The sequence below is a fragment of the Alternaria rosae genome (genome assembly GCF_020736505.1).
Source record: "Alternaria rosae strain MPI-PUGE-AT-0040 chromosome Unknown BKA58scaffold_8, whole genome shotgun sequence".
Taxonomy (NCBI): domain Eukaryota; kingdom Fungi; phylum Ascomycota; class Dothideomycetes; order Pleosporales; family Pleosporaceae; genus Alternaria; species Alternaria rosae.
This window is the reverse complement of record NW_025763577.1, coordinates 656,898-681,948: the sequence shown is the minus strand read 5'-3', so window position 1 is coordinate 681,948 and position 25,051 is coordinate 656,898. Positions and strand designations below refer to the sequence as shown.

Genomic DNA, 25,051 nt, shown 5'->3' with positions numbered 1-25,051 from the left:
AGGCTAATGCAAGGGTCATGATGTCTGCACTCTGTCAAACGCGACATGGAACGCTTCCATGCATTCCCCACAATCTCCAACACCATACCGCCACAAGACAGACTTGGACGCAGGTACAAGCAAACCGGATAACACGGTACCTGAATACTCTTAACTCCGAGTTGGTCTAGCCTGTGCGATGTTACCCACGTTACGCGTTAGATAACCGGCGCAATGAGGATCACAGCATTTCTCTGGGCAACCGGAACCCATATCCCACGGCGCATGAGTAGAAGCAGCGTCAGAGAAACTCTGGGGCTATCCGAGAAACAATGGCCAATCTTCCTGGTACACATATCGCTCAATCAGTTGTCGCGACGCGCTCATAGTGCTAACTCTGTAGCAGCGTATCTCACTCGCAGTCTGCAAAGACTTCACACGCGCCACATTGACCGAGCTTTCTCCAAAGGAGAAGGAATATCTGACCCAAACGATCAGGGAGTCTATAATGAAGGAAGGCCTTCCACCTGTAGACGATGAAGGGATCGAGTGGCGTGTATCAAAGATTCTGCCAGAGCTGCGCCACTATCAGCGCTGTATGCATATTCAGAGCATCAACGCTTATCAATGCTAACCGATAACAGTCGCAGATCAGTACGAAGCCTGGGAAAGGGCTGCTCAGAGACCTTTCCCTTTTGTAAGTACAATGTCATGCATTCGCTCGGTAACACGGAGCGCTGTCATGTGTTCTAACACAGTCATTAGAAAGTACTCCGCGAGGCGGTCGATGCAAACATGGAAAAGATTCCCAAAAAGGGACTCCGCTACTGGACGGATATTCCCGAAGAAGTCCGAATGAACCTCGCAGAAGACGTCAACAGGCGGCTTGATGAAAGTGACCTACCTATGATGGACGAAGAAGCCGTGTTGTATCGGTTAAGGAAACATGTGAACCATTGGATAAGGGACCACTATGTGTCGCAATGACGCGCCTCACTTCAATGTAAGCAAAATAAATCAAATTCCACTAACTCTGGTCGCGTCAAGAGCTTCGCGATTGCGACGTCTCTTGGGATAGCTTTGGGGCAGAAGTAAATTCCATGTCTGGGGTGGTCTTAGCTAATAGTGTGTATTTAGAATGGAGCCGCCAAAACAGAACGATGACTAGCTTCAAGCGACTGTTGTTTCAATCGGGAGCAAGTTCACTTCATCCAGCCTTTCGCCTTACAGTGCAAAGTCACACTGCTCTCTTTCGAAGCATCTTTTCCGAACGACCAACCCGAGCTCAGTCCTTTCGCCCAATCGTACTGCAAGCCCCTGGAGCCACATTCTAAGCAACTGGCACATGGATGGTAGAGTCGTAGACTACTACTTCTTCCAAATAATGAGCTTGCTGTTCCCCTACCTACAGCATCCAGCCATCCCTTGAACTGCCCAACGTCGACCCGGAAGCCCTCAACAAGCGGTATACTCCCAGATTTCTCCATCTTGGCGACCGTCCTCTTCAACGTCAGCGCGCCCTCTTGCGGCTCAATGCTCGATACATCCACTTGAGGCAGTTCGGAACTGCTCGAAGCGGAGCGAATCTCCGATGGAGATGCTTCTGGCCACGGCTTCCGCTCACAAGATTCTGTAGGGAAGCAAAGCGCTTCAGCGGCTGCTTAGAAGATGTTGGGGTCGTGGGCTGGTCGCCAGGAGCGGGAGCATTGTTCTCGGCAAAGACAGTGTGTAGGCAACTCGACACATTGGTGACAGCGGAGATGTGCCACGCGAGCATGACATGCGGTGGTGCGATGTCCTCAGGCGAGGCGGCGTGGCCCTTGATCAAGTTGTACGCCCACCGTCCCTCTCCATGAATGGCAAGGTACATCTGATCCTGGGATCTACTCGCCTGTCCTCCCGGTCCACGGTACCTACGTCCAAGCCTCAGCTTCTTCTTCATCTCTTCGAGATTTGTATGTTCTTGCTCCTGCTTCTCGAAAGCAGGGCGTTCTTCCTTGCCACGAAATACATCGACTTCTGCGTAGGCAATCTCAGCTGCGTCGCCTGGACCTAAAAACTGGATCTCCTTGTGTGGGACGATGCTGGTGTCGTAGAAGCCAACGGAGACGAGGTGGTTATAGAGCGGAGCGGTTACGGGGAAGGGAAACGAGGCATGGGCACGGAAGGCCTTGGGGTCTGGGAGGCGCCGGTAGAATGACTGTACTGTAAAGGACCAGTTCAGGAGGATGGTGAGAAGGGCGGGAGTGTAACCGTGGAAATCGATATCCCAGGAAGATGACTCAGGAAGGGTTGGTAGGCCGATTATTTTACCGTCTACACGGGAACCTTTTGGTGCCGGGCTGGAGTTTACATCACCGCCTGGAGGCGACATGCGCCTCTTAGCTGACGAAGGCTCTACTCCTGATGGAGCGTGAATGGCGACGTTAGCTTGGATCGGCGCCATAGGCTGCTTACCCTTGGCTATTGGAGTAGACATGGGCTCCTTACCTTTGCCTTTCCCCTTTCCTTCATCCCAAGTATCCGCATCGACATGTGGAGAAGGAAACAGCGGCTTATCCGGCAGACGCTCCTGTATGCCCGCCGCCTGACTCAGCACATCCAACCCCATATTTTGCGTCTTGTTGTCCAAACCATACTCCTCCAATCCAGCAACGAACTCTTCCCCTAAATGTTCCGGTATCTCAGGCGGCATAACAAACGGTTCTGGTGGTGCTATGCCCATAACGCGGTGCAGCCTCTTCGCTGCATCAGTTGCTCGAGCGAGACCTATTGCGCGAGTTGTCTTGCTCTTTCGCAATTTTGAGGGACCGGGCTCAGGTTTGTTGTGCACATCAGGCTCTGGAGATGTCCAATCATCGAAGCCAGATCGAGGTGTACGTGCGTTCGCAACTTGTTCCTTGGGACCTGTCTCGTTGTCGACTTTCTTGTTAGACATGCTCATTTGGGGTGTAAATTTGCGCAATGAGAAGTTCAAAGACGAAGTGGAGTTGGGCGTGTTGAGCTCGCGGAGGTCGATGGGCGACTTGAGGTTAGTGAGTGCGAGCGGCTATGAGCTTTCTGCCTTACCCTTATCTCTGGCTTTGGGGCCGTCTTCGGTGCCATATTTGCCATTGTCTTTGTTCTTGTTTTTGCGGGGGTTCTTGCTGCGGTTTTTGTGGCCGCCAGCCATGGTGAAGGTGAAGGAGATGGGGATCGAATAGCCTGTTAGCTAGAGTCGTATAGACGAACCCTTGGGGTTGTTTTTGGATAGCAACTTCTCGCTCCCAAGATGGCGAGTCGTTTGGTGAAGGTAAAGGTGTAAAGGATAGAGTAGTCGGCGAGATGGGTAAGGACATAAGCAACGACAACGGCAACAAATCCGCGGTGACTGCAAATCCATGGTGACCGACGTAAAGGACTATCACAACCAACAAAACAAAGCAGAAATTTGATGTGAAGTAGGAATTAACCTCGATTACCATTACGACATCCTCAAAAGGTGTCTAATTATACTATCGCACGTGGTATCATCTCGCCTTATCCAAGGCTCCGCTCTTTCGTCACAGCAGTACGCAATCTACTCAGTGGTAGAGAACACGTACTGGGCCTCGAGCGTGTAAGCTCCGCTGGAGGGACCGAAGATCTGCTCCTTCTCGCGCCTCCATTCGGGGTGGTTGATGGCGTCAATCCAGTCCTGAACCTCCATGACAACGCAGCCGTACTTGGGGACGTAGCCGCTGCTTCCCTCAGCACCTTGAGTAGACTTGATAGGTAGAGTACCTGGAAATTTGGTTAGCAGTTGTATGAAGACTTTGAGAATTTTACGTACCATCTTGGCCGGGGCAGCTGTACATCTGGTAAGCAGCTTGGTCAGAGTAGACGTCGAGCTTGATGCCGGACCACTCGCTCCACAGAGAAGCGACAGGTCCAGAGTTGCGCCAGTCGAGAGCCTCGGCTTCGTCGCGGTTGACAAGGTAGCAGTTGTCGTAACCAGTGCAGTTGGTACCGCAGTTACCGAGAAGCTCGGGCGCAGTCTGGTTGGCACCAATTTGCTTGGGAGCAGACCAGAAGTCGTTGACAGAGTATTGCTCGTTGGGAAGAATGGTACCGGTAGGGATAAGAATGGCGTCTACATCCATGCGCTGGCCAGAGTATGGGATGTGGAAAGTGTGGTTGAAGATAGTCTCATCCTCAGGGTTACCGAATCCGTCCAAGTTCCAGTAGGTCTAATTTGATCAGCATCGCATTATGCGTTAAGAATTCAGTCTACTTACGTGAGAAGTCAACATGATGGGCGTCTTCTTGGTGGTAGCAAGCGCCACGATCTTGATGTTCCATGTGTTTGGGGTCATGGTGTAGGTAACGTAGCTCACGACCTCACCAGGGAAGCCTTCCTTGCCGTCGGGATCGACGATCGAGAAGGTGATGGAATCCTCGGTATGCGCCACAACAGTGAAGTTGCGGTAGTCCCATCCATCCGGTCCACCGTGCAGGGTGTCGTTGTTGTTGTTCTCGTTGGGCTCGATGAAGAACTGCTCGCCATCGATGGAAAAGGTAGAGTTCCGAATGCGATTAGCGTAACGACCGGGCACACCACCCAAATGGGGGTGAACCTCGCCCTCGTAAGCAGTCGCGTTGTCGAAGCCGAGAACGATGTCGCGCTCAACACCGTCCTTGCCCATGACGAACAAGTTGGAGATGGACGCGCCGTATGGGATGAAGTGACCGCGAATGCCCTCAGACGAGATCTCGTACTTGCCGTCCTTGTCAGGTCCGGACGAGCTTGAGTTGGTCGGCGAGGTGCTGTACTGCGCGAGGGCAGTCGCAGCAAAGAAGGGGAGTGCACTTGAGAACCGCATCGTGACTTGCCAAGCTCGATCGAGTTGAGAAGTGGAGGTGATGTGATGTGGTGTGGAGAAGAGTACGGGGTTGAAGGGCGGAGGGTAATTATATACTACAGTAAAGGAACAGGCTACCGGCGTAATTACCGTTCCACGATCCTGTGACTAGGATCCATCCCGCATATTCTCACTTCTCCAGCCTCCGGGTTTATGGTGCTAATGGGCTCGTACTGGGGAAAGTGCGGGTCGCCGCTCGAGGGTAGCGAACGTGCGCTTCTTCCCCGCAGGAAGGCCATGTCAATTTCCCCAGGAACGCGGCTATGACGAAATCGGCCCGCGTAAGCTCACAGGAGCTGCACACTAGTCACATCTGTGCCATGGAGCGTGACGATCAGCTGTCGCACAAGGTTGTCGCACTCAATTGCAATTGCAGTTTGTTCACGTTGTATCGTGAGGCATCCAGCTCCGTCGCAAGCTCGAAGCCTCGGTCGTCATAGCTTTCAGAAGCGCGACTACACAATCTCACTTGACAAGGATTAGTCTAGCAAAAGGCACCGGCAAAAGTCGCCATTCGCGGAAAATAGCGGAAAAAACTAAATGCGCCCCCTTCACAGGCAGAAGAACGTGGAGATGGCTTGATGTTTACGCGGAGAGCGGCTGGGGTGAAGTATCCCTGCCGATGAGCTTACCCGTTGAGGCGGAAGCTTGAACCACGCCACATGTCGTGTATGCAAGGTCGGGATGGTATACTGCATGCAGGAATGACACCGCCATTTGCATTCTTGTACGAAGCAGCTCGTCATTTATCATCACGCCCTGGTCATTCAGAAACAACACAATGTTGGAAGAGATCAGATTGGATCGTGTCATGTTCTGTTGTTCCACGAACAAGCATTACATACATGAGTTGGGTATTCTTGTGAATTATAGTCGCACACTCGCCTCACAGCTCCAACTGCTGCACGCACTCGATGGATTCTTGTTCAGATTTCTTTTACACCTGCAGTCACTTGCCATAAAGCCGTCTACGTTGTCGTCCCAGTTGAGCGCGCGAACTGGCTAACTAGCTAGGTCTGACGGTATTCCTCATCTGCACCAGGTGAGAATGGCGATCCGAGAGCGGCATACTGTCGGCTTGAACCGTCGAACGCCACCTCGTGGTCGCTATTCCAGTGCGAGTTGGTGAAAGCACGTGTGGGAGGAGGGTATTGGTACGATCCATCAAGAACCGGCAAAGCCATGTGTACGGGCACGTGAACACCTCGAAGGCCAAGTACCTGTGTAGTGTATGGGTTTTGGCGACCGTATGGAAGAGACTCCCCACGACGATCATCTGAAGCGGCCTGCCAGTTGGTGATGTACTGCCTATTGTATTCAGCAGCGGCAGCCTGAGCATCGAGATGAGAGACCACTGAGTCGATGCGTCCTTGTGGCTGTGGTGCGTCGATCTCGCATGCGACGTTGACAGCAGTGAGCAGGTCGTCGAAACTTGATCGAGTAGGCAGCCGATGAGAATGATAAGCGCCCATGTCTTCTATAGGCTGCTCACTCTCTCGGCAGGGCCGCGAAGTGTCGGCAAAAAAATGATTGCGGTCTTCAGAGGTAGGTACCATCGGAGGGACCAAGGGGGCTTTTTGAGTCACCGTCCTCGGTTTTGGAACGGCTGATGATAGCTTTTGTTGCGCCACACCATCTCTGCAGCTCGGATGCTCGTTCCAGCTCACGTTTGGCTTGTTGTTCTTCGCCCAACAACCGCTAGTTGTCTCCAGATCATCAAGCTTCTTACCCCAGTGATGTTTCTTGACCTTTGACCTGCCGGAAAATCCCTTGCCGCACAGACCATGAATGTAGGGCCCTCCTCTTCCTTGCGACGAGGTGTTTGCCTCCTTGATCTTCTTCTCCGGCTGAGGTGGTACTGAGAGTCGATCAGTGGTCTCTGTAGATGGTGACATATGGCGAGCGATCTTGGCATCTTCTTCTCTTGGTTCCTCTTTCCCCTTAGCCTGAGTTGTTGAGCTTTGATGACAGCGGCGTTTCTTTGACGGAGGGAGCATGTCGTCGATGGGCTGGCCGATGGGTACAGCGACGGGTACTCCGAGCACAGATGGGCTAGCGGTGGTGGTCGGTCCCTTCCTTGGCGAGAGAGTTGGAGACAGTTGCGTTTGGTAAGAAATTGCTGGCGAATTGGAGTGATTGCCAGTGGGAGACTGCACATGATCGAGCATCGGACCGTTGGTGACGGAAGACCAAGGCTGGCTATAGTAGGCATGACCAACCTCGTGCCATAGTGGAGAGATTGGGGGTAAGCGCATCTGAGGCTGATGGGCGGGCTGCAGGAATTGAGGGCTAGGGCTAGGTTGTTCGAGAGGCTGGCGGAATCCGAAGTCGAAGTCACCCACGCCTGGAGGTAGACGCACGACGTCAGTATATGTCTCGCGTACATTCCGTACAGTCAAAACTTACCCCAGTCAGCCTCCCTGTGGAACAGGATGTTCAGAAGATCTTGCTTGAGGTCTGCATGATCTCCGAGCGTGTGCCTGATCGCAACGAGTGTGTCTTTCTTCGACATCTCTCCGGCTCGGAATGTACCAAGGATGTTCAAGATGCTGATGACCTCAGTCGAATGTTCACCAAATCGGAGCTTCCATAGTCAGTATCAGATGCAGCGGGGATGTATATCATGATGATGGCTCTCGATGGAGAGTGCAAAAGTAACGACTCACCTTGATGTTGTTCAGGAATATGTAAACAACCTGCCCGATAGTCGGCCGCTGACCACGATCCACGTGCTCACGTCTGCCGTTGACCGTTCCGGAGTTCATCATTCCGGTCGGGTTTAGCGATTGATGTGCATTCTGAAGCAAGTTGTTGCTGTCGAGAGCTTCCATGACGTCGGTACAGGCGGCAGCGCGGTCACTTCTTGTTGGTCGCAACTTCTAGTCCGATCGCAGTACCGGCGTTGATGCAATATATTTGCAGAGCTGATGAGTGCTGGAATCCGTGGGACAGGCGCTCGGTCCTCAAATAGCCGAGTCTGGTGTGTTAGCAGCGATTGCACCTTCCGGTGAAGTGAAGTGAAGTGAAGATGGAACACATGAACACGCGTTGTCCACCGCTTTTCGGTCTCGCGGAAGCGGAAACGTAATATCGCCGTTTGTATGGTCTGTGGACGTGCGCAGGCAGAAGACTTCGCAGGCAGTTTGCACAAGGTGTCACAAGCAGGGCCTTCTAGGCCCATTGGGACGACTGCTGCATCTGAAGGAAGTCGCGATGACCGCAGGGGAACAATACACTTCTCCTCAACGATTCAATCTAAGGCAGCTGAACAAAGCGACAGGTATAGACCCAGATCAAAAAGCGCGGAGTGGGTAAAGTTTGTATACGTACGTTTGAGACACTGGGTATGAGGTCGCATCCTAGAAATTGTCCTTCAGTGTCACCAACTCGTTCAGCATCACTGAAGAACCCTCATACATTACTTTCGTGTATCTTTCGAAGCAATCAACCGGCCTCTGAAAACCGTTTGGCGAGTATGCCCGGCATCATACACCACCTCTACCACGCTCTTCCTGCAGTGCCAGCCACTGTCCATTCGGTCGAACAACACAAGGTCGGCAGGCTGACCAGGCGAGAGGGCGAGAGACGTCGAGTCGCAGCCAATAGCGGCCTTCGCCCGCGTCGATACGGTTTCCTGCATGATTAGCGAAATCAAACAGGATTTGACCGCTGCTTACATATAGGAGTTCAGCGTCTTTCTTTGTGCCAGCTTGATAAAGACCGACACCTAAGGATGCAATGCTCTATTCATGATTTCAGCTACGTTTCTGCATGAGCATGTATGCGAGATGTCTTACCAGAGGATCGCAATTACCGTACGGTGTGAATGCGTTGCCCACGTTATTCACGGCAATGGCAGCATTGAACCCGTACTCATTGATGAGTTCAATGACCGGCAAAGTCCCACGCACATTCTCCGGTGTTCGCATCATGAACAGATCGGAGGTCGGCAGGCCTACGAAAGAGATTGGCAGATCGCCTACTTCTTGTCTCAGATGCGTCCACTCATCGTTCCGGAACCTCGTCAATCTGGTGCAATGCCCTAACGTAATTTGCCTGTCTCCCGCCTTTTCGTTCCATTCGAGCTCTTTGATCATATCCAAGGTATCCCAGACGAGTGGCTTTTTGTCTTCTTCCAGGAAGTAGTCAAGATGGAGGTCTAGATGCTTCTGGTATTTGAGTGCTAACTGCGTGATCCATTTCACGTTATCCTTGGACTTCTTCTCATCGTCCTCGACATATGGGGTACTTCCGAGCACAGCCACCTTCTCAAACGAGGCAGCACTGGTCATCAGCTTCCGTACTTCCTCGCCGCCGTCTTGACCAGAGAGTAGCGGGAGTTGGGCGAACGCGCAGATTTGCACTTCACAGCGATCCTTAAACATTTCTTTTAGCTTGAGACCTGCGTCCAAACATTTCATGTGCACTACCCCATCCACTTCTACAAATGCCCGCATAGCGGTCACACCATGTTGGATACTCTCTTCGATGAGACGCGCGCCCCTCCTCAGGAGATCATCTTCCTCAAACCTTGACTTGGCCTCACCCGTCATCGACATGGCTTCTGTGAAGTCGCCGCTCTCGATCTGTAAGTCGCTGAACTTGGGGTCTTGTAGGAGGAAGCACTTGTCAAGATGGATGTGGGCATGACAGAGCGATGGCGCTATGAGACGACTGCCTCCATCTAGCGTGTCCTCACTGCACTCGTCCGAGTCCTTGACATGGCTGTCTACCGAAGCAATTCTCCCATCGTTGATCGTGATGTCCCAGAGTGTCGACGACGGTTTATCCGGTATACGCACGTTGGTAATTCTTCTGAAAGGTTTCTTTGACGTTTGGTCCTCCATGCTTTCCTTCTCTTCACTCACGCCAAAGACTAGGGTGCTGGGTATCGACGGGTTTTGCCTGTTAAGGTGCAGATGGGAGAAAAAGAAAGGAAGAAGGAGAACAGGGGACAGCGATAATGACGCTTAGATAAACCTGGAGGATACTAGATCGCTTCACTGAACGAGCGTCAACGAATGCCAAGACGGATGCTGAAGCAGTGAATGTGACGGGGCTCCAATAGCAGCGAGAAGCACCTCTTGAAGGCTGCTATTTTACATCACACGCGGGTCTCTGATGTCGATGAGGCTGGAAATAGATGGAAAAGCTTGTGCAGTCGAGGGCTGGGTGGGGGTGATGCCCCGCATGGCTATAGGGGGAGCTAGAGTATCCGTGCATGCACGTAGTCGTACCTAACCTCGACGCGTCTCGAAGAAGTTACCATCCTATCCACCTTCCATCTCCACTGACGCGCTTTCATCGCGAACTTCGCTGCCGTTCATTTTCGCACATTTTGCAACATGCAACCGAACTATCAGGCACGGGGATATAATTATCCGCAACAGCACAATGCAGCTACGCCATCTCGGCGACCAGGTAAGTACCCATTGCCAACCACAGCTTCCCCAACACGCCCCATCGCACCGACCGCCTGCGCATACCTTCCGTAAAAGACGATGATTAGTAGGAACGACCTCGCTCACTTGTTTCGCAACCCAGGCCCCATTGTCCACGCTCCGCACCCGGCTGCGCAACCGCAGTACAACAACGCCAACATGCAGGCTTCGCAGCGCGCCGAAGCTGAACGCCGCGAGAAGATGCGCCGAATCGCGAAAAACCCGACCGACAAGAACATCCCCGAGGGCGTAGAAGATGTGTGCATCGGCGATGCCGTAGCCCGCTACAAGGAATTGCGCGAGGTCGAGCGCACGCTGGATGCGACCATGATGCGCAAGAAGCTGGATGTCATGGACTCAAAACACCATTCGCGCGCATCGCGCTACGGCACCATGCGCATATGGATATCAAACACCGCCGAGAACCAGCCTTGGCAGAGCACCGGCCTCGACGCGGACGCTTTCGATTTTGACGGCGAGAACAACGCGACATACCGCGTGAAGATCCAAGGTCGCCTGCTCGACGACGAGGGCGATGAAGGTCTCGAGGAGGATGAGGAGGACGAGAAGGACGCTGATGCTATGTATGTCAACCTTTTCCTTGCGATGGCGCTAGTTGAAGCGCGTGCCCGTCGCGTAGTCAATTCCTGCAGCAAAACTGACGAGTATTTAGGGATGAAGATGGAGCAGAGAAAAAGCCAGCCGCAAAGCCCAAGCAGTTCTCGCACTACTTCACGTCCATCAACATCGATTTCGACCGCGCCAAGAGCTTACAACCCGACAATTTTACGCAAATTGAATGGAAACGACCCGAGAACCCCACTGCGAAGGAGGCCAACTTCAGCGAACTCGAGTTTGAGCGCAAGGGCGACGAGAACATCAACATCACGATCAATCTACAGCGGTACCAAAATCCCGAAGTCTTTCGCCTGAGCAAACCTCTCGCCGAGCTGCTTGACACCGATGAGGAGGACCGCGCTGGTGTGCTTATGGGCATTTGGGAGTACGCGAGGTCACAGCACCTACAACAAGAAGACGACGAGCGCAAGTTTGCATGCGACGCGAGGCTGAAGGCCCTGTTTGGTGGCCAGGACCACTTCTTCTTCCCGAACCTGCCCCAGCTCATTAAGCAACACCTCACGACTCTCCCACCGATCCAACTACAGTACACGATTCGTGTGGACAAGGACTACATCTCGCCCGCTGCTGACTCTGGCAAGACCCCTTCCGAACCGACCGTATACGATGTCCAGGTAGCGCTCGAAGACCCGATGCAGCCGCTGTTCCAAGACATCCTCCGCCGACCAGATAGCATACAGACCCTCCAAGAGATCCAGAAGATTGACGAGCAGCTCGTGCTGTTGATGGGTGCCATTGGACAGTCGAAGGCGAAACACGCCTTCTTCACCAGCATGTCCAAGGACCCCGTGGCCTTCTTCAAGCGCTGGTTGTCCAGCCAGAAGCGCGATCTGGAGGTGCTACTCGGCGAGGCTACCCGAGGTGGCGGCGAAGACGTGTCTGGCGAGGAATGGCGACGAGGAGGAGCCGATGGCGTATGGGGTAGTGAGGTTGCAAAGGAGAGCGTGGCCTTGTGGCTTGCCAGGTCCAGCATCAAGCCGCACTAGAAAGAGGCCTTGGACACTCAGGCTTTGGAAATTCAGCTCTTGGAAACCGAGACCTTGAAAAGACTAGGAGCTTGATGCCTTGCTGCTTTTTTGGCTTTCTTGTTAGGTCGTAGGAGTTTGCGCTCGCATTATGGAGAGCCGCGTGAAAAGACGGCGTTCATATTCGATACCCAAAGATTAGTTGCTTCCTCAGCTTCGACCTGCGATGTGACTTGAGACCATGTGGTTTAATTTCGGCTGGAAGCAGCTAGTGGGGTTAGTCATCGATCTCCCACCTTCCAGATGTCAGAGTGATCTTTGTATCTGGTACCTCTGCAGCACGAATCAACCCAGCGACATTTACCCGGCATGTGTAACGTCTCGGTGTCAGATGCAGATACTACGAGGCTGAAGTACGGCAATATGCGGATTGTCCAATGACAAGCCCTGACAGAATCAGTATGCCTCCAGCTCTTCTCAGCCGTGTGCCATGCCGCATGCAGACCTCTTCACATCATCTCAATCACATCGTAAAATTATCCTGCAGACCGCATCTTCCAAGCCGTCCGATTTGGGTGTATGGGTTGCTATCACTATGCCTCCAGCTCCCGTTGGCCTTGTTATAACCCCAACACTGTGAGGGCGCTTCACGGATGTTCCTAGCGTAGAGACCACCAACCAACCTCTACACGCCATGACTGTTCTACCAACAATCGACCATACGCCGAGGTTGCTTCAGCCACGCACCGCCACTGGAAATGAGCTCAGTGTTGGCGCAATCGCGGGAATTGTTATCGGATGCATCGTCGGTGTGCTTCTCCTCCTCACCATCTTCTGGACATGTCTGCTCGGGAGCCATATATTCACGAAAGCAAAGAATTTATCTACGTCGGTTGTGGACAAGGCGGAAAAAGGCCATGCTCGCGCAAAGGATCTCTACACTGCTGGTCGAGAACAAGGTCGTCAGCCGTCGGAAACACAAGATGCGGCTCACTATGGCGAGTTGCAATTTGAAGACCAGAGTCCGTTGGCCAATTACTGCTTTGCTGAATCTGAACCCCCCGTTGACTTTCGTGTTTCTAATCCCTTCTCCATTATTGAACTCCCCGCTGCTCGGCAAGAACAAAAGGAGTACATAGAAAGAGGCTATTCATCGACAGTGGATAAGAAGCCAGTTGTGGTAGATGCGAAGCGGATCCTTGGCACCGACGATGCTTCGTACTTGGACGAAATAACGTCGCATGGTCGTAAGTGCTCCAAACATCTGATTGAACTTGAGAACATGAGGCTGACATGACGTCAGGTAAAGCACCATGGCTGACCGCAGCTCCAGCGGGTGTAGCGTCGGGCTCTAAAACGCCATTCCTCGGAACTGGAGACTCACACGAAACTCTACAATCAAGTGAACGCTCTAAAGCCTGGCTTCAGGACTTCAGGCCCGATAGATCCACCTACAACCATTGTCCGCCAGAAAGCACTTCAGCAGAATTGCACCCGCCACAATCCGATGGTGAAGATACTGTTGATTACTTCGCCTTTAGCAGACCGAGGCGAAGCCGCGCGATCGTAACAAAAAATACAGAAGGCGAAGTTACGGAACAGTCCACCTTCCGGAGGTGTGATCTTGACAAACATGTCTGTGTCAATCCGTGGGATGTGGAGCACCAGCCCAACCCGGTTATATTCTCTCACTTGTCATCTTCAGTAAAAACCACACCGAAACAGAACGTCGATCATGGCACAGCATGCGCTCCAAATTCAAAAATGCTGTCAACGTCCGAGGACTGCATTGGGATGAGTCGCTCAAATGCGATCAGGCTCCACGATCCCCCGGCCCCATGCGCAACTCCCACAACACTTGATCCAGGCGGCACCTTATTGACACTTCATCCCATCATGACTGAATCTTCGGATGATACGGTACATTCGCTGGGATCTAGTACATCAGAGCTCTCAGTAGAATCAATATCACCTGTCACAGCAACGTCTGGAGAATTTTCACCGTTCAAAGGTAAAGAACGGTGCTTGGACAAGCTTGGAACGGTCGAATTCATCAACTTTGCTGCGATCATACCAGCGACTCAGCCCTCAAGTAGCCTCGACAATGACATCGCAATCGCCTCTTCGTTGAGTTCCCATACCTGGACGGATAGCGGCGCGATTAATCTTCCTTCGCAGGCATCACCGCTTTCATCACCACCCAGCGTGTCGACACCAGCGAAGGCTTTAGTGTCTCCTTCAGTATCAACCGAAATGAGCACTGATACGGCGTTCCCATGCCCTCTATGCCACCTTAGCTTTCGAACACCAGGCCTGAGGAGGTACGTAATCTTTGATGCACAAGCAATCGTTATACCTATGCTAACAAAAGATTTTACAGAAACCATCAGAATCGTAAACACAACCTCCGTTACCCCTGCACAGTTTGCAACTCAAGGTTCGGGCTACGAGCAGACCTCCAACGGCACGAAAATAATGTTCACCGATATGATACTCACGCCATTCCTGCGAAACTGTTTAGATGCCCAAACATCGACTGTACGACTCCGGGAAAGACATACGCCCGAAAAGATAACTTCAAAAGGCATGTACAGCGTTGTGAGAAGACCATCGGTATAGCGAATGCAACGAGAAATTGAAGTTGGACGGGTACAAGGGCGACATTTGCGCTGAGGCGTACGAGCCGAGCACCGACCAAGACCTGTATGCGGCCTGGTGAGACATAACGAGTGTAGTTGGAGGACGTCAATTCGAGTCAATCATAGGCTCATGCTCCATCGGAGGCGCACCGATACATCCATCCGCCCACGTTGTTAAGCGCCCTTTATATGGCTATACGTGGGCATTGCGCGTCTCTGGAACTATATCGCAGGGCAATTCTCCACAAAGGCGACGCGCATATATCACCTCTCACGGTATGTACCAATAGAAGGCAGGATAGATATCATCGATCTTGGTTTTATGAGGGCAATCTGCATTTGCATATGCACAAAATGGAGTCCTTCGAGTTGGCACGACCTGCATCCGTGATTGGCTCAACTCAGTACTTGAGTATGCCTCACTCAGCCTCATGCTCTTGCTAGGTACTTCATAATTATAGCAGCACCTGCTTTCAGTCTACCTAAAATAACTTCCCATTTCCACGTTACCCTTACACAGTTGAGATGGCCCCCATCATCTTCGCTGTCCGCTCCGCATTGTTGCGCGCTGCGCCTTCCCGTAACAAACGAGCCTCATCTGCAGCCAACAATCCTTCGGTGGTGATTGGCATCACCGTGGCAGTCACCTGTGCTGTTCTCGCTATCGGAACAGTGTGTTTCTTTATATGGCGGAAGAGGACGAGGGCGGCGGGAATACCTGAGCAATCATGGGAGCGGCCGTCAGAGCTTGACGCAAAGCCTGAGTGGGAATATCGTAAAATATGCGAGCTGCAAGAGTCAGAAGAGGTTCCACCTGGATACTCAGCATCTCCACAACCGGCTCCATATATAACGACCACGTTATTAGAGGACGACAACAGCCTCGGATGTCCCGACCAACGGATACTCGTTCCTTTCCAAAAGGCTATCCAATCACATGCCCGTAACCTAAGACGAGGCGGCATCGAGTGTAGCCCCATCAGCCGCATCTCGCGCCAGCAGATCAGGAGTGCGTCGACAGCCGCGGCAAGGTCCGATTCTTCCAAAGAAAAGGAATGTGACACCCCACAGCAAGTGTTTCCATACTATGAAAGAACTCCTCTGGAGCTACCAGGTGTGTTTGAGTCCTTTTCATTCTGAAGCGCCCACTGACGATTTATGACAAGGCAATTTCCCAGCTTCTGGTGTCGCTCCCCCCACTCTTCGAAACGGTGATCATTTGGAGAGGGCTCGAAACCAAAATATCATACCGACTCATGTAAATCCATTTGAAGTCGAGCTTAGCCCAAATTCTGTGTATTATCCAACATCTGCCACCCCGTCGAACAGGCTACACAGGACATCACCTAGGGAGGCATATCTTCCGGGCACTGAGGTGCAGCAGGCCAACGACAGCACCTCGTTCGACTTCGGTTTTCCTATACCAGAGATGGAGATGCAACCCACGGTTACGTTCCCCGATGTTGTCGAGATTTTCATGCGCCAGCCAACACCACAGAGCGATAGCATGTTGATCGATACGGAACAAAGCAATGCTGCATCGCCATTAATCAATGGTCACGAACTACATGATTCGGACGAGAAGATGAACATGCAGATCGATCAACCGGAGAGTTCTCATCATCATGGTAGAGTTGCGACGCACGAGGTCTCAAGCGACTCCCGACATCCACAAGCAGCAGGACCGGTTCATACATTCGATCCCGCATTTTCTCACAAATCAGCCCCTCGTAGGAGAGCAGCAGGCCCCGCTCTACGCCCTTTAGATACCGAGAACACAGACGCCGAGTCGGCCGGTAGCTACAACTGCATGCCCAAGGATCGCTCGAGACAAAGACGACGACCCAATCCACGTACATTGGCACCCAAATCATCACCTCTGGGGACTTCGAAGACCGCATCCAGCCCGCAGTCGAGTAGATCTACGCCCGACTCAGCAAGAACAGAACTGAGTTTCGCATCTAAAGCTACTCATAGCACTTCACCAAACTCATCCATAATCACGACACAATCCCTAGGCGCTGAGTCTCCAGCCACCCCTTTTACACCCTCAGATAATAAACTAACCTGCCGAGACTGTGGACAAGTATTCAACACTCCAGGCCAGCAAAAGTGCGTATTTTCACTACCTTCTTTACCCCAACAGGCCCGTGGCATCTCATCGACCTCATACTAACTCAATCTCTGCAGAAAACACTACAATCGCCAACACAATCTCCGCTATGTCTGCGACATCCCCAGCTGCCTGCGCCCCTTCGGGGTAAGAGCTGATCTCGAACGCCACGAACACACGGTACATGCGGACTTATTCCGCTCGAACAAGCGGTCCTGGTGTACTGTACCTGGTTGTCCGACGCCAAACAAGGAATGGAAACGTAAGGACAACTTTGCGAGACATGTAAGGAGCTGTGAGACGAGAGCGGCGGGTGTGGCGAGTGCTGATAGGGGAAGTGCGAAAGGGAAAGAACGAGCTTTGGATATGGAATGAAGTTCTTGCCTGCGCTATCAGCATGATAGATTATAAATAGCTTGATGGTGAGGCTGAAAGCCACCTGCAGTCATGATTGGGCGGGTTCCCGTGCCAAGCGATATCAGTATGCCTCGTGTAGTGCAGAGGAACCTTCATATATCTGCAGTAATACCACCGTCTCTCTTACTCTTCCCATCTATTTCTCTACAACGGGAAGATCACACTCAGCATCTCATTGCCATATTTTGAAGCAGTCATGCTCAAAGCCCAGATCATCGGTATCGCTGTGGGCGTCACAGTACCTGTGGTCATTGTGATATGTTATGCATTGTTATTTTGGACAAATCGTCGAAGAAAGAAGCAGAGTTCCGTCGAATCTCTGACTGGGTCGACAGGAAACAACAAGGACATTATCTTGAGCCCGAAGCAGATATTGGGACTAGATGACGACACATACTTGACGCACTTGCCAGTGAACGAATGTAAGACCTCTCACCTTCAAGCAGATCATATAGGGCTAACGATGTCCTTAAAGTGTCTGCAGATCCACTGCCCATTACAGTTCGACCTGCTCGATATGTGAGCGAGTCAGAAAGTAGCAAGCGCGGGTATCAACAGACAAAACGTGATCAAGAGCAAGGAGTTAGCCCATGGGATGTGGAATACAAACCTAATCCAGTCATATTTGCTCACCTAGCGGAGCGAACATCATCACCACAGCCGCAGCGCGTAGAGCACGAAGACTTCGCTGACTTGACGCACCCGCATGAAAGCGAGACTGTCCGAGCATTGTCACTTGTAGACACGTCATCTTCGTCAGCCGACAATGCCATCAATTCAAGTGACCTTCCAGACTCAGGTTCAAGTCAAACATCAGAGGATGATCGGCCAACAGGGGCGGTGGCAAGTAAGCTAGAGGAAAACGTCAATGAGTAAGTTTGTCGCTCATCCTGCCATACAAGCGTCAACTAAAGCGACTAGACAACTGTCGCAAAATCCACCGTGGATAACCGGCGATGGAGAAGGACTGTCGAACCGACGAAGTATTCTATACGGTGATCGCCATGATATCCTTGAGGTGTTCACAGCCTCGCCTGACCCGCAAGGCAAACACGTGATTGTCGAGGAGATCTCGTCACATACAGTATCGGGGATGCCATCAGCACCTAGGTCTGCACTTATACCTTCAAATTCGCCACCGACCCTGAACTCAACACCAAGCAACATCGAAGACGAGACAGGGCTACCATACGCATGTCCAGACTGCCCCAAAACCCTCCGAACCCGAGGTCTTCTAAAGTAAGATTTACCCACCGACCCACCCACCAAAACCTCTTCTAACTTTCCCCAGAAATCACTACAACCGTACACATAACCTTCGCTACACATGCAACCTGTGCAACGGCATCTCCTTCGGTCTAGCCGCAGATCTGAAGCGTCACAAACGCAACGTACACCAACAATTCCTCGGCAGCGACGAGACATACCAGTGCACCATACCCGGCTGCTCAACACCTACCAAGATCTTCCGACGGAAAGATAATTTCAACAGACACGTAAAACGGTGCCGTAGACGGATTGGAAAGGGCAAGGTGGAAGAACCTGAAGTCAAGGAAGAACGAGATCCAGGGGAAGCGCATATGAAGAGTAGGAATATGGGTATTTAACGTTCCGCGCACAATTATCGAATACAACATCCATCCCCAGCATAATCTCCACTCATAAGATCCCACGGCGGCGGCACATAGCGTTGCCCATAGCCCATGCATTCAGCGTCCCGGCATCTCTATATCCACACATATTCAAATGTACAACAGCGCGACTTTTCTCTTTAGATAAGGGAAAAAGCCGACGCCTCATCTGCTCCTTCTGTTCTCTTCTCTTCCCATCGCTTCTCCCCATTCTATACCCTTATCTCATTCTTCATTCGTTGTGCTTACGGGGCAAGAGCTGCCCCATGTGTCCCGCGGTCTCTCTCTGTGATAAGAAAAATAACAAATGCCTACAACGCCCGTTTCGCGCACACCTCTTTTTTCTCAGGGTGGTGGAACTATGCAACTTCGATGCGGTCGGATAAGGAGAGAAAGCGACGATCATGATGTTCGAAGCGTCGTCGCTGATGATGTAGGGGGGCTGACATGTGTAAAGCCCAAGACAACACGCCAGGAAACGCCACGCAGGAGAGAAGAAATCGACCTCGAAGAAGAAAGGTCTTCCGGAGAGAAAACATCTACAGCAAGGGAACTCGTTGGAAGAAAGGGCGTTTTGTGCGGCGTGACGTGAAAGAAAGCGTGCGGGCGGAAAAAGGTGAGGAAAAGAGAGCAGACATCTCAAGTATTGCTGATGATGACTCTGGCGCCTTCTTTACCCAGCACACCCCTCTCTTTCGCCTTGGGACTCCTGTCCCGGCCCTTTTTGCGACTGAGGAAGCCGAGCATTCCGGAGGGTTTCTCAGCTTGGGCATCTTTCTGTACGAGGGCGGAACTTTGGTTAGCCATCTCAGTCCAAGAACCGGTCTCGTTGAGAACTACCTGTACGCCTCCGCTGGTGCTGATGCTGCGCTGCGAGCCTCGCTGGCGGTTGTTCATGGGACGGGAGAAGGAGGGCGTGGGAACTTCGGAGCCGTCGTTGGGGAAGTAGTCGACGTGCTCGCCGCGTTGTGACGTGGGTGAGCCGGTGTTGGCGGTCTGGTTCAGTATGTTGGTAGCAAGGGGAGGGCTGCCATTAGGTGATTGCGTCGATCGGGCGGTGGTGGCGGAGCGGGTGGGATAGATTTCGGCGTCTTGGGGATTGTTCGCGACTGGGCGACCCCAGGGATCTACTGATGGAGTGGGAGGTTGGTCCGGTGCGCTTTGGTTGCTTGTCCTTGAGCCGCCGACCGAGTCTTGGGGATCTACGACTGCGACGGCGGCAGGCGTTCGTTGGTCACCAGCGGTAGTGTAATTGAAGGGCTCGAAAAGGGTCTCAATCATCCTGTGCAGCTCTTCAGCCCTGATCTCCTGCTCGGTGGCATCGTCCTTGAGCGCCTCTCTAGGCTTCTGTCTCCGCGCTCTTGCCTCGAGCGGTGCTTCTTCCAACAGCAGCTCCTCCAGATCGTAGGTGGCATCGAAGTTGGTCTTGTCGCTCGACGGGATAAAGACGGGCGGTATCTCTTTGCGCTCCAAGGCGATGAAATCGATGGGACGGAAGAAGGGATTATCTGTGAAGGACTCGAATCCGATGGCGCCTATGCGCTTCTTCCTGTTCTTCTCCAAGAGCGAGCTGATGGCATGTAGACAGGGCATGGAAACGGGCGGACTGGTGACGGGATACGTGGGCTCTCCCTTGGAGATTTTGGCGGCAAGCGAATCGTGACTGCTGGCTTCAAAGGGTCGCTTGTTGTAGATGCACTCGTAGAAGAGCACGCCCAGTGACCACCAGTCGACTTCGCATGAGTATCCTTTGCCTTCGTAGACCTCGGGCGCGAGGTAGGCGAGCGTGCCGGACTTGCTCGTCAGCGGCTTGGTGGGGACAAAGTCGGAAGCGACGTTCTGCGGATGTTAGCGATGCACGGGAACATAGTCAGGACCAAGCTTACAAAATCTGCCAGATGGACATGGCCCTCGGAATCCAACAGCACGTTGTCTGGTTTGATGTCCCTGTGCACGATGCCCTGCTGGTGGATGTAGCGCACAGCACAACCAAGCTGGGCTATCCAGAAGCGCACAGCCTCCTCTGTAAATGTCTTTCGCGAGATGTGGAAGCGTAGGTCACCGCCATTCATTAGATCGACCACGATATATCTGCCCTTGTCAGCGGTGTGCCAACTCGTCCCTGGGAAGTATGACGTACAGGTATTCAATGTCCTGGAAACTGTAGCGCAAGTTGCAGAGGAAGGGATGATTCAGGTGCTCGAGCATGCGCCGCTCGCGAATGATGTTGCGGACGCTTTCCGAGCGTACAACTGTGACACGACGTCAGCTCCAGTAGTGCTGGGATGATGCATAGTGCACATGGACGAACCTTCATCTTTTCGTATGTACTTGAGCGCAAAGGTGAGGCCCGTGTCTTTGCGCTCGACAATGCGCACTTTACCGAATGCGCCCTTGCCAACGACTCGCAGCAGCCGGAAGTGGTTGAGGTTTACTGTTGCGTGTTAGTCCGTGATGCCCTTCTCTTCTCTATGCATCCATCTATGCATCTCTCATGTGACGGCACGCACCTTGGTCGGTAAAGACGACGGGCTTGCCGTTGCTCTGACCCATTGGATGCTACAGTGGCAGACTGCCTGGAGAATGGGAATGCGTGTCTAGTAATGCATCAGGCGACTGGGAGAGGTGGCCGGGGGGATCGGGTGGGGACGGGGCCGTGGTTGCGGGCGGCGGTGGGCAGGATGGCAGGCTTGGGCGGGCGGGTAGTCGGGGATTATTAAGGCAGAAGCAACAGGTCGAGGGCTCGCGATGGTAGTGAGCAGCACGTCGAAAGGAGGGCCCGACAGGATTGAAGAGGCACGTTTCGCAGGCGTGGCCCTTAGCGTCGGCAGGAACTAGCATGGGTAACACGTTTGAGTCGCATCCTTGCTTTCACACGAGTGGCTATCAAAGGCGACCGAACCCCCCCAGAGCTAAGCGTCGACGCTCCCTAGAGTCATGGCGTGGCAGCCACAGCACAATGCCTGGCCGCACGATAATGGAGCGCCATAGCATGCCTGGACTTATACTGGCCCGCCGTCTGCCATGTGCAACCTTGGAATCCACGGGTCTTCCACGCGGGCAGCTGTCACGGGACGGCACTCTATCTGAGCCCAGGTTTCCGGGGTTGAGCGAGACGGACGTCGTCGTCTTGCTCTGCTCCCGTCTGATCTGCACTACCTAGCTTAGCTCGGACATGTGCTGAAACACATCTTCAACCACAAGGACGCTGCGCAGTCATAGCACGCGATGCATTTGTCCGGCGTTCGTGACAATTTCCTTCTGCAGCCATCACGTCGACCCTCGCAGCAAACGGCCCTCTCGCCGATGTTGCCCTGTCTACACACTTCGTCGTCGTTGACAGACCCCAGAGAGCCCTCGCGGAGCCGGCGCCGATTGGCGCCTCCTAGTTTCTTCTTTCTAGACCCGCTTTCTTCTACTAGGTACCAACGTAGAACCGTGCGACGGGCGACCACCTCTGCCTCCAGCCAGCTGCGGGTACTCAGGCCGCCGAGTCCACTCCACGTCAAGCGGAATTGCTTTGGCATCCTTCGCGCAGCCTCGACGAAAAGTCGAAGAGAACAAATAGTCGCCAAGCTCGTCAGATATGTGCACCCTAGCAATGCAGACGGGGATAGCAGGAGCCAGTGCTCACATGCAGACCTCGACGACGCGACGAGCGGCACATGGTGTAAACTTTCAAATCTCTCCTCTTCGCCCTAGGCGTAATAGTCTTGGCGGCCCCTCGCGCCTTCTCCGGGACCTGCACTAACTCTCACTTCTCACCCCCTCGCGACGAACACTACCACGGCATCATTGTCATGGCACTCTTGTTCTCGGGACCTTCTGAGTCGGCATGCATAAATCCCTGTCTACCACCGTCCCGGCCCGAACAGTTCCTCCCACTGACATAATGTTGCACGACACCTCATCACCGTGGGCACAGACGATAGACCCTTTCGCGGATGCGCTCCGCTGCAGTGGTTGCACGTGTCTGTTCGCGTGAAGACAGAGTTTCGGCTGACTACACCCACACCAGGCTAAAGAGCGCGCGTTCTAGAAGACTTCCGCTTCCTCCGAGCGTGCAGCAGTGTGGACACAACCACGCGGCTACTGCGTGCTTCATGCAGCCAGGTGGGTTTCTTCAGCCTCGTCAGTCCCTATTACTGCAGTGCGCCCACCCTAGTGCTGTCTCCAAATCACCTTTGGTTCCGGCTACAGTTGTGGCTCATTTCCTTAGACGCATATACCTCGTGTCGGTACCTTAATGCCAGGGCAACCCTTCGAACGCTCATCCTACTTGCATGCGGCACAGCAAACTCCTGACGCAGCCCCCTATGCGTTGGCAGCCAATCTTTGAGGAACGGTATTCTACCCACAGCTTCCCCGTTCCCAAGTCCTTGTTGCTGGTTTCGCACCCGCGAAGGAGTCCAGTGTCTGCCCAGTCAGTCGTGTCACGGCTATCCATCGCTGCTATCCAGTGTCTTGGGTGTCAGCCCTACAGATATGCGCTCGGGCGGAACAACCATCTCGAATACCGTGAACATCAGGATCACGATGAGCTCCCTCACCAGCGACTCTCGCTTAATACAAGGATCCATTAATCTGCAACAAGCGGGCGTCAAGAGCCCCTTGGTGGTCCTCCGTTGCCTTCATTGGTTGGATCTACATCCCGCAATGCTGACTACCGAATGCATCACATCCGGGAACTCCAGTCTCGTACTAGCGCTATTATGCATCTAAGGACCACCCAGAGGATGTGAAGCACTTATCTTCGACATTCCAGCTGAGCTCGCCCTGCGAGCAGTGCTTTTGCCTATTCTTAGCGCCATCGGAACCAGAGCCTGTTGGCACGGACTACATATAACAGTGTGTGGCGTTTGAATAACCTCCCGCGCAGAGTGGTCCTGCAGTGCCTGGACGCATGCTGCGGAGAAGCTGCTGGAAGCCTTCCCCAGAACCAAATTGGAGCAGTCGATTATGTCGCCATTCACGTGGCTGAAAAGCCTGAAGAAAAGTGTCTTTACACCCCTACATCGCTTAGGTGCAATACCTCCACTTCATGCACGTAAGCTATGGATATCCTTGTACGCACGAGTTCGAAGCGGTTGCAGATGAATTCCTGTACAACGATAGTCTGCATGCTCTAGCACAGCAAAAGGCGTGCTGATCGCTGTATTGTCGGGCAAAAGAATCGATGATTGTGGCTTGCATGTCCCCCAGAAAACTGTCAGAGAAGAGTCAACGCCGGTATTGGAGGATAGATCGTCCATACCCTGTCCATATCCGCACAAGCGGAACACACCGCCAACACGATCACGAGTACAACATACAAGGAAAGAACTGGACGGATCTCTGCAGCCTACACCAGGGTGGAAGAAGTAGGCCAGAAGATCTACAATTATTGGAGGCTTCTACGACTTATCATACCAGGTGAGATGCATAGCTTTCCCCTTGAATAGGGCGCGATCTATTTTAGTCTCTACTATTATGTGCCAGCATACGGCATCGCACTGTGAGCAACACATCGAGGTGAAAAGGGCCTCAACGACTTGATATGAGGAACAACAAGCAACAACATTGACAGACTTGTAGCAGCTACTTTGCACGCAAAATATATCCGCACGTCGACAACTAGTGGGTGTAACAGCACGACTTACCCGTAGGGGCCGGTCAGATCCTAGACAATAGCATAAACCCATCGGCAAATAGTCCGCCTCTCAAGAAGTCCAGGCAATCTTTTTCACCAAGCCCATCGCCACAAAACTAGGGGAATAGAATGAACGAATAGTGATCGATAAAACCTCAACTAGAAAGCACCAGATACTAGAGAACAAAAGCCCGCTTCTCCTAATTTACACTACCAACCACCCGCAATCTGTACCTCCAGCACACTATCCACAACGCTCGCGTACGCAGATCGCAACTCATACCACCACGCGCACATCCAACCCACCTTTGTTTTATCAGCTACGCTAGATATTGAACCGATGTTACAAACACATTACTCGGATGCTGCGGAGCGGAAAAGCATCGGTCTGCAGATACTTGCGGCAAGTATACGGATGAGGTGTGCAATGACATGACGAGAAAGAGTGAGCCGACGACATTGACAAGCATGGCGTGAGGTGCATACAGGGCAGGAGGCGCGTGCTGCGTTCTGCCTAGGCATTGGAGCCCGGCTGCCCTGACACAGTGGTGTGTGTAGGTGGAGGAAGATGGTACGCGTGGTGCGCTGTGGAAGAAGGTCTAGGCTTTGTCCTCAGGCGACTTGGTTGGGTTGTCTGTTAGTGGGCAGCTAAACGGTTGTGTATTGTCGGTTATGGTACCGGATTTGTATGCAAAAGATGACGAAAAAGATAACGTTC

At 52.8% G+C, this 25,051-nt stretch overlaps 9 protein-coding genes across 9 annotated transcripts; 4 read left to right on the top strand and 5 right to left on the bottom strand.

Moving 5' to 3' along the window:
• Nucleotides 1–46: 46 nt before the first annotated feature.
• On the top strand, nt 47–1,139 carry BKA58DRAFT_389795 (uncharacterized protein). Its single transcript, XM_046170778.1, has 4 exons — nt 47–327; nt 386–575; nt 624–676; nt 745–1,139. The coding sequence occupies exons 1-4, from the start codon at nt 214–216 to the stop codon at nt 964–966; spliced, it is 579 nt and encodes a 192-aa protein (XP_046022533.1). The 5' UTR covers nt 47–213; the 3' UTR covers nt 967–1,139.
• Nucleotides 1,140–1,152: 13 nt separating this feature from the next.
• Nucleotides 1,153–3,410, bottom strand: BKA58DRAFT_224538 (uncharacterized protein). Its single transcript, XM_046166319.1, has one exon. It carries the CDS (start codon nt 2,921–2,923, stop codon nt 1,490–1,492), a length of 1,434 nt encoding a protein of 477 aa, XP_046022532.1. The 5' UTR covers nt 2,924–3,410; the 3' UTR covers nt 1,153–1,489.
• Nucleotides 3,411–3,414: 4 nt separating this feature from the next.
• On the bottom strand, nt 3,415–5,237 carry BKA58DRAFT_471557 (galactose mutarotase-like domain-containing protein). The gene is made up of 3 exons (XM_046175234.1): nt 4,236–5,237; nt 3,791–4,187; nt 3,415–3,741 (listed from the first exon to the last, which is right to left on the bottom strand). Exons 1-3 carry the CDS (start codon nt 4,818–4,820, stop codon nt 3,539–3,541), a joined length of 1,185 nt encoding a protein of 394 aa, XP_046022531.1. The 5' UTR covers nt 4,821–5,237; the 3' UTR covers nt 3,415–3,538.
• Nucleotides 5,238–5,770: 533 nt separating this feature from the next.
• Nucleotides 5,771–7,825, bottom strand: BKA58DRAFT_224484 (uncharacterized protein). The gene is made up of 3 exons (XM_046166316.1): nt 7,526–7,825; nt 7,266–7,443; nt 5,771–7,203 (listed from the first exon to the last, which is right to left on the bottom strand). Exons 1-3 carry the CDS (start codon nt 7,688–7,690, stop codon nt 5,870–5,872), a joined length of 1,677 nt encoding a protein of 558 aa, XP_046022530.1. The 5' UTR covers nt 7,691–7,825; the 3' UTR covers nt 5,771–5,869.
• A 418-nt stretch (nt 7,826–8,243) lies between these two features.
• On the bottom strand, nt 8,244–10,088 carry BKA58DRAFT_224482 (cytosine deaminase protein-like protein). The gene is made up of 3 exons (XM_046166315.1): nt 8,657–10,088; nt 8,537–8,602; nt 8,244–8,493 (listed from the first exon to the last, which is right to left on the bottom strand). The coding sequence occupies exons 1-3, from the start codon at nt 9,704–9,706 to the stop codon at nt 8,278–8,280; spliced, it is 1,332 nt and encodes a 443-aa protein (XP_046022529.1). The 5' UTR covers nt 9,707–10,088; the 3' UTR covers nt 8,244–8,277.
• A 1-nt stretch (nt 10,089) lies between these two features.
• Nucleotides 10,090–12,035, top strand: BKA58DRAFT_224494 (SWI-SNF complex subunit). Its single transcript, XM_046166318.1, has 2 exons — nt 10,090–10,884; nt 10,974–12,035. Exons 1-2 carry the CDS (start codon nt 10,361–10,363, stop codon nt 11,923–11,925), a joined length of 1,476 nt encoding a protein of 491 aa, XP_046022528.1. The 5' UTR covers nt 10,090–10,360; the 3' UTR covers nt 11,926–12,035.
• A 422-nt stretch (nt 12,036–12,457) lies between these two features.
• On the top strand, nt 12,458–14,638 carry BKA58DRAFT_224489 (uncharacterized protein). The gene is made up of 3 exons (XM_046166317.1): nt 12,458–13,151; nt 13,208–14,225; nt 14,285–14,638. The coding sequence occupies exons 1-3, from the start codon at nt 12,599–12,601 to the stop codon at nt 14,541–14,543; spliced, it is 1,830 nt and encodes a 609-aa protein (XP_046022527.1). The 5' UTR covers nt 12,458–12,598; the 3' UTR covers nt 14,544–14,638.
• A 906-nt stretch (nt 14,639–15,544) lies between these two features.
• On the top strand, nt 15,545–17,359 carry BKA58DRAFT_343444 (uncharacterized protein). Its single transcript, XM_046168382.1, has 3 exons — nt 15,545–15,657; nt 15,710–16,655; nt 16,734–17,359. Exons 2-3 carry the CDS (start codon nt 15,973–15,975, stop codon nt 17,029–17,031), a joined length of 981 nt encoding a protein of 326 aa, XP_046022526.1. The 5' UTR covers nt 15,545–15,657; nt 15,710–15,972; the 3' UTR covers nt 17,032–17,359.
• A 1,960-nt stretch (nt 17,360–19,319) lies between these two features.
• Nucleotides 19,320–21,478, bottom strand: BKA58DRAFT_224465 (kinase-like domain-containing protein). The gene is made up of 5 exons (XM_046166314.1): nt 21,215–21,478; nt 21,016–21,138; nt 20,845–20,956; nt 20,591–20,795; nt 19,320–20,543 (listed from the first exon to the last, which is right to left on the bottom strand). The coding sequence occupies exons 1-5, from the start codon at nt 21,255–21,257 to the stop codon at nt 19,344–19,346; spliced, it is 1,683 nt and encodes a 560-aa protein (XP_046022525.1). The 5' UTR covers nt 21,258–21,478; the 3' UTR covers nt 19,320–19,343.
• Nucleotides 21,479–25,051: the final 3,573 nt, after the last annotated feature.

Coding starts and splice junctions, on each gene's coding strand:
- BKA58DRAFT_389795 (XM_046170778.1), top strand. CDS start 214: ATGAGGATCACAGCATTTCTCTGGGCAACCGGAACCCATATCCCACGG. Junction 328..385: donor AACAATGGCCAATCTTCCTG/GTACACATATCG, acceptor ACTCTGTAGCAG/CGTATCTCACTCGCAGTCTG. Junction 576..623: donor GCTGCGCCACTATCAGCGCT/GTATGCATATTC, acceptor AACCGATAACAG/TCGCAGATCAGTACGAAGCC.
- BKA58DRAFT_224538 (XM_046166319.1), bottom strand. CDS start 2,923: ATGAGCATGTCTAACAAGAAAGTCGACAACGAGACAGGTCCCAAGGAA.
- BKA58DRAFT_471557 (XM_046175234.1), bottom strand. CDS start 4,820: ATGCGGTTCTCAAGTGCACTCCCCTTCTTTGCTGCGACTGCCCTCGCG. Junction 4,188..4,235: donor CCATCATGTTGACTTCTCAC/GTAAGTAGACTG, acceptor TGATCAAATTAG/ACCTACTGGAACTTGGACGG. Junction 3,742..3,790: donor CAGCTGCCCCGGCCAAGATG/GTACGTAAAATT, acceptor CCAAATTTCCAG/GTACTCTACCTATCAAGTCT.
- BKA58DRAFT_224484 (XM_046166316.1), bottom strand. CDS start 7,690: ATGGAAGCTCTCGACAGCAACAACTTGCTTCAGAATGCACATCAATCG. Junction 7,444..7,525: donor TATTCCTGAACAACATCAAG/GTGAGTCGTTAC, acceptor TGACTATGGAAG/CTCCGATTTGGTGAACATTC. Junction 7,204..7,265: donor CCACAGGGAGGCTGACTGGG/GTAAGTTTTGAC, acceptor GTCTACCTCCAG/GCGTGGGTGACTTCGACTTC.
- BKA58DRAFT_224482 (XM_046166315.1), bottom strand. CDS start 9,706: ATGGAGGACCAAACGTCAAAGAAACCTTTCAGAAGAATTACCAACGTG. Junction 8,603..8,656: donor ACGGTAATTGCGATCCTCTG/GTAAGACATCTC, acceptor AATCATGAATAG/AGCATTGCATCCTTAGGTGT. Junction 8,494..8,536: donor AAGACGCTGAACTCCTATAT/GTAAGCAGCGGT, acceptor CTAATCATGCAG/GAAACCGTATCGACGCGGGC.
- BKA58DRAFT_224494 (XM_046166318.1), top strand. CDS start 10,361: ATGATTAGTAGGAACGACCTCGCTCACTTGTTTCGCAACCCAGGCCCC. Junction 10,885..10,973: donor GAGAAGGACGCTGATGCTAT/GTATGTCAACCT, acceptor ACGAGTATTTAG/GGATGAAGATGGAGCAGAGA.
- BKA58DRAFT_224489 (XM_046166317.1), top strand. CDS start 12,599: ATGACTGTTCTACCAACAATCGACCATACGCCGAGGTTGCTTCAGCCA. Junction 13,152..13,207: donor CGAAATAACGTCGCATGGTC/GTAAGTGCTCCA, acceptor ACATGACGTCAG/GTAAAGCACCATGGCTGACC. Junction 14,226..14,284: donor CGAACACCAGGCCTGAGGAG/GTACGTAATCTT, acceptor AAGATTTTACAG/AAACCATCAGAATCGTAAAC.
- BKA58DRAFT_343444 (XM_046168382.1), top strand. CDS start 15,973: ATGGAGATGCAACCCACGGTTACGTTCCCCGATGTTGTCGAGATTTTC. Junction 16,656..16,733: donor AACACTCCAGGCCAGCAAAA/GTGCGTATTTTC, acceptor CAATCTCTGCAG/AAAACACTACAATCGCCAAC.
- BKA58DRAFT_224465 (XM_046166314.1), bottom strand. CDS start 21,257: ATGGGTCAGAGCAACGGCAAGCCCGTCGTCTTTACCGACCAAG. Junction 21,139..21,214: donor CGTCGTCTTTACCGACCAAG/GTGCGTGCCGTC, acceptor AACACGCAACAG/TAAACCTCAACCACTTCCGG. Junction 20,957..21,015: donor GTACATACGAAAAGATGAAG/GTTCGTCCATGT, acceptor GTCGTGTCACAG/TTGTACGCTCGGAAAGCGTC.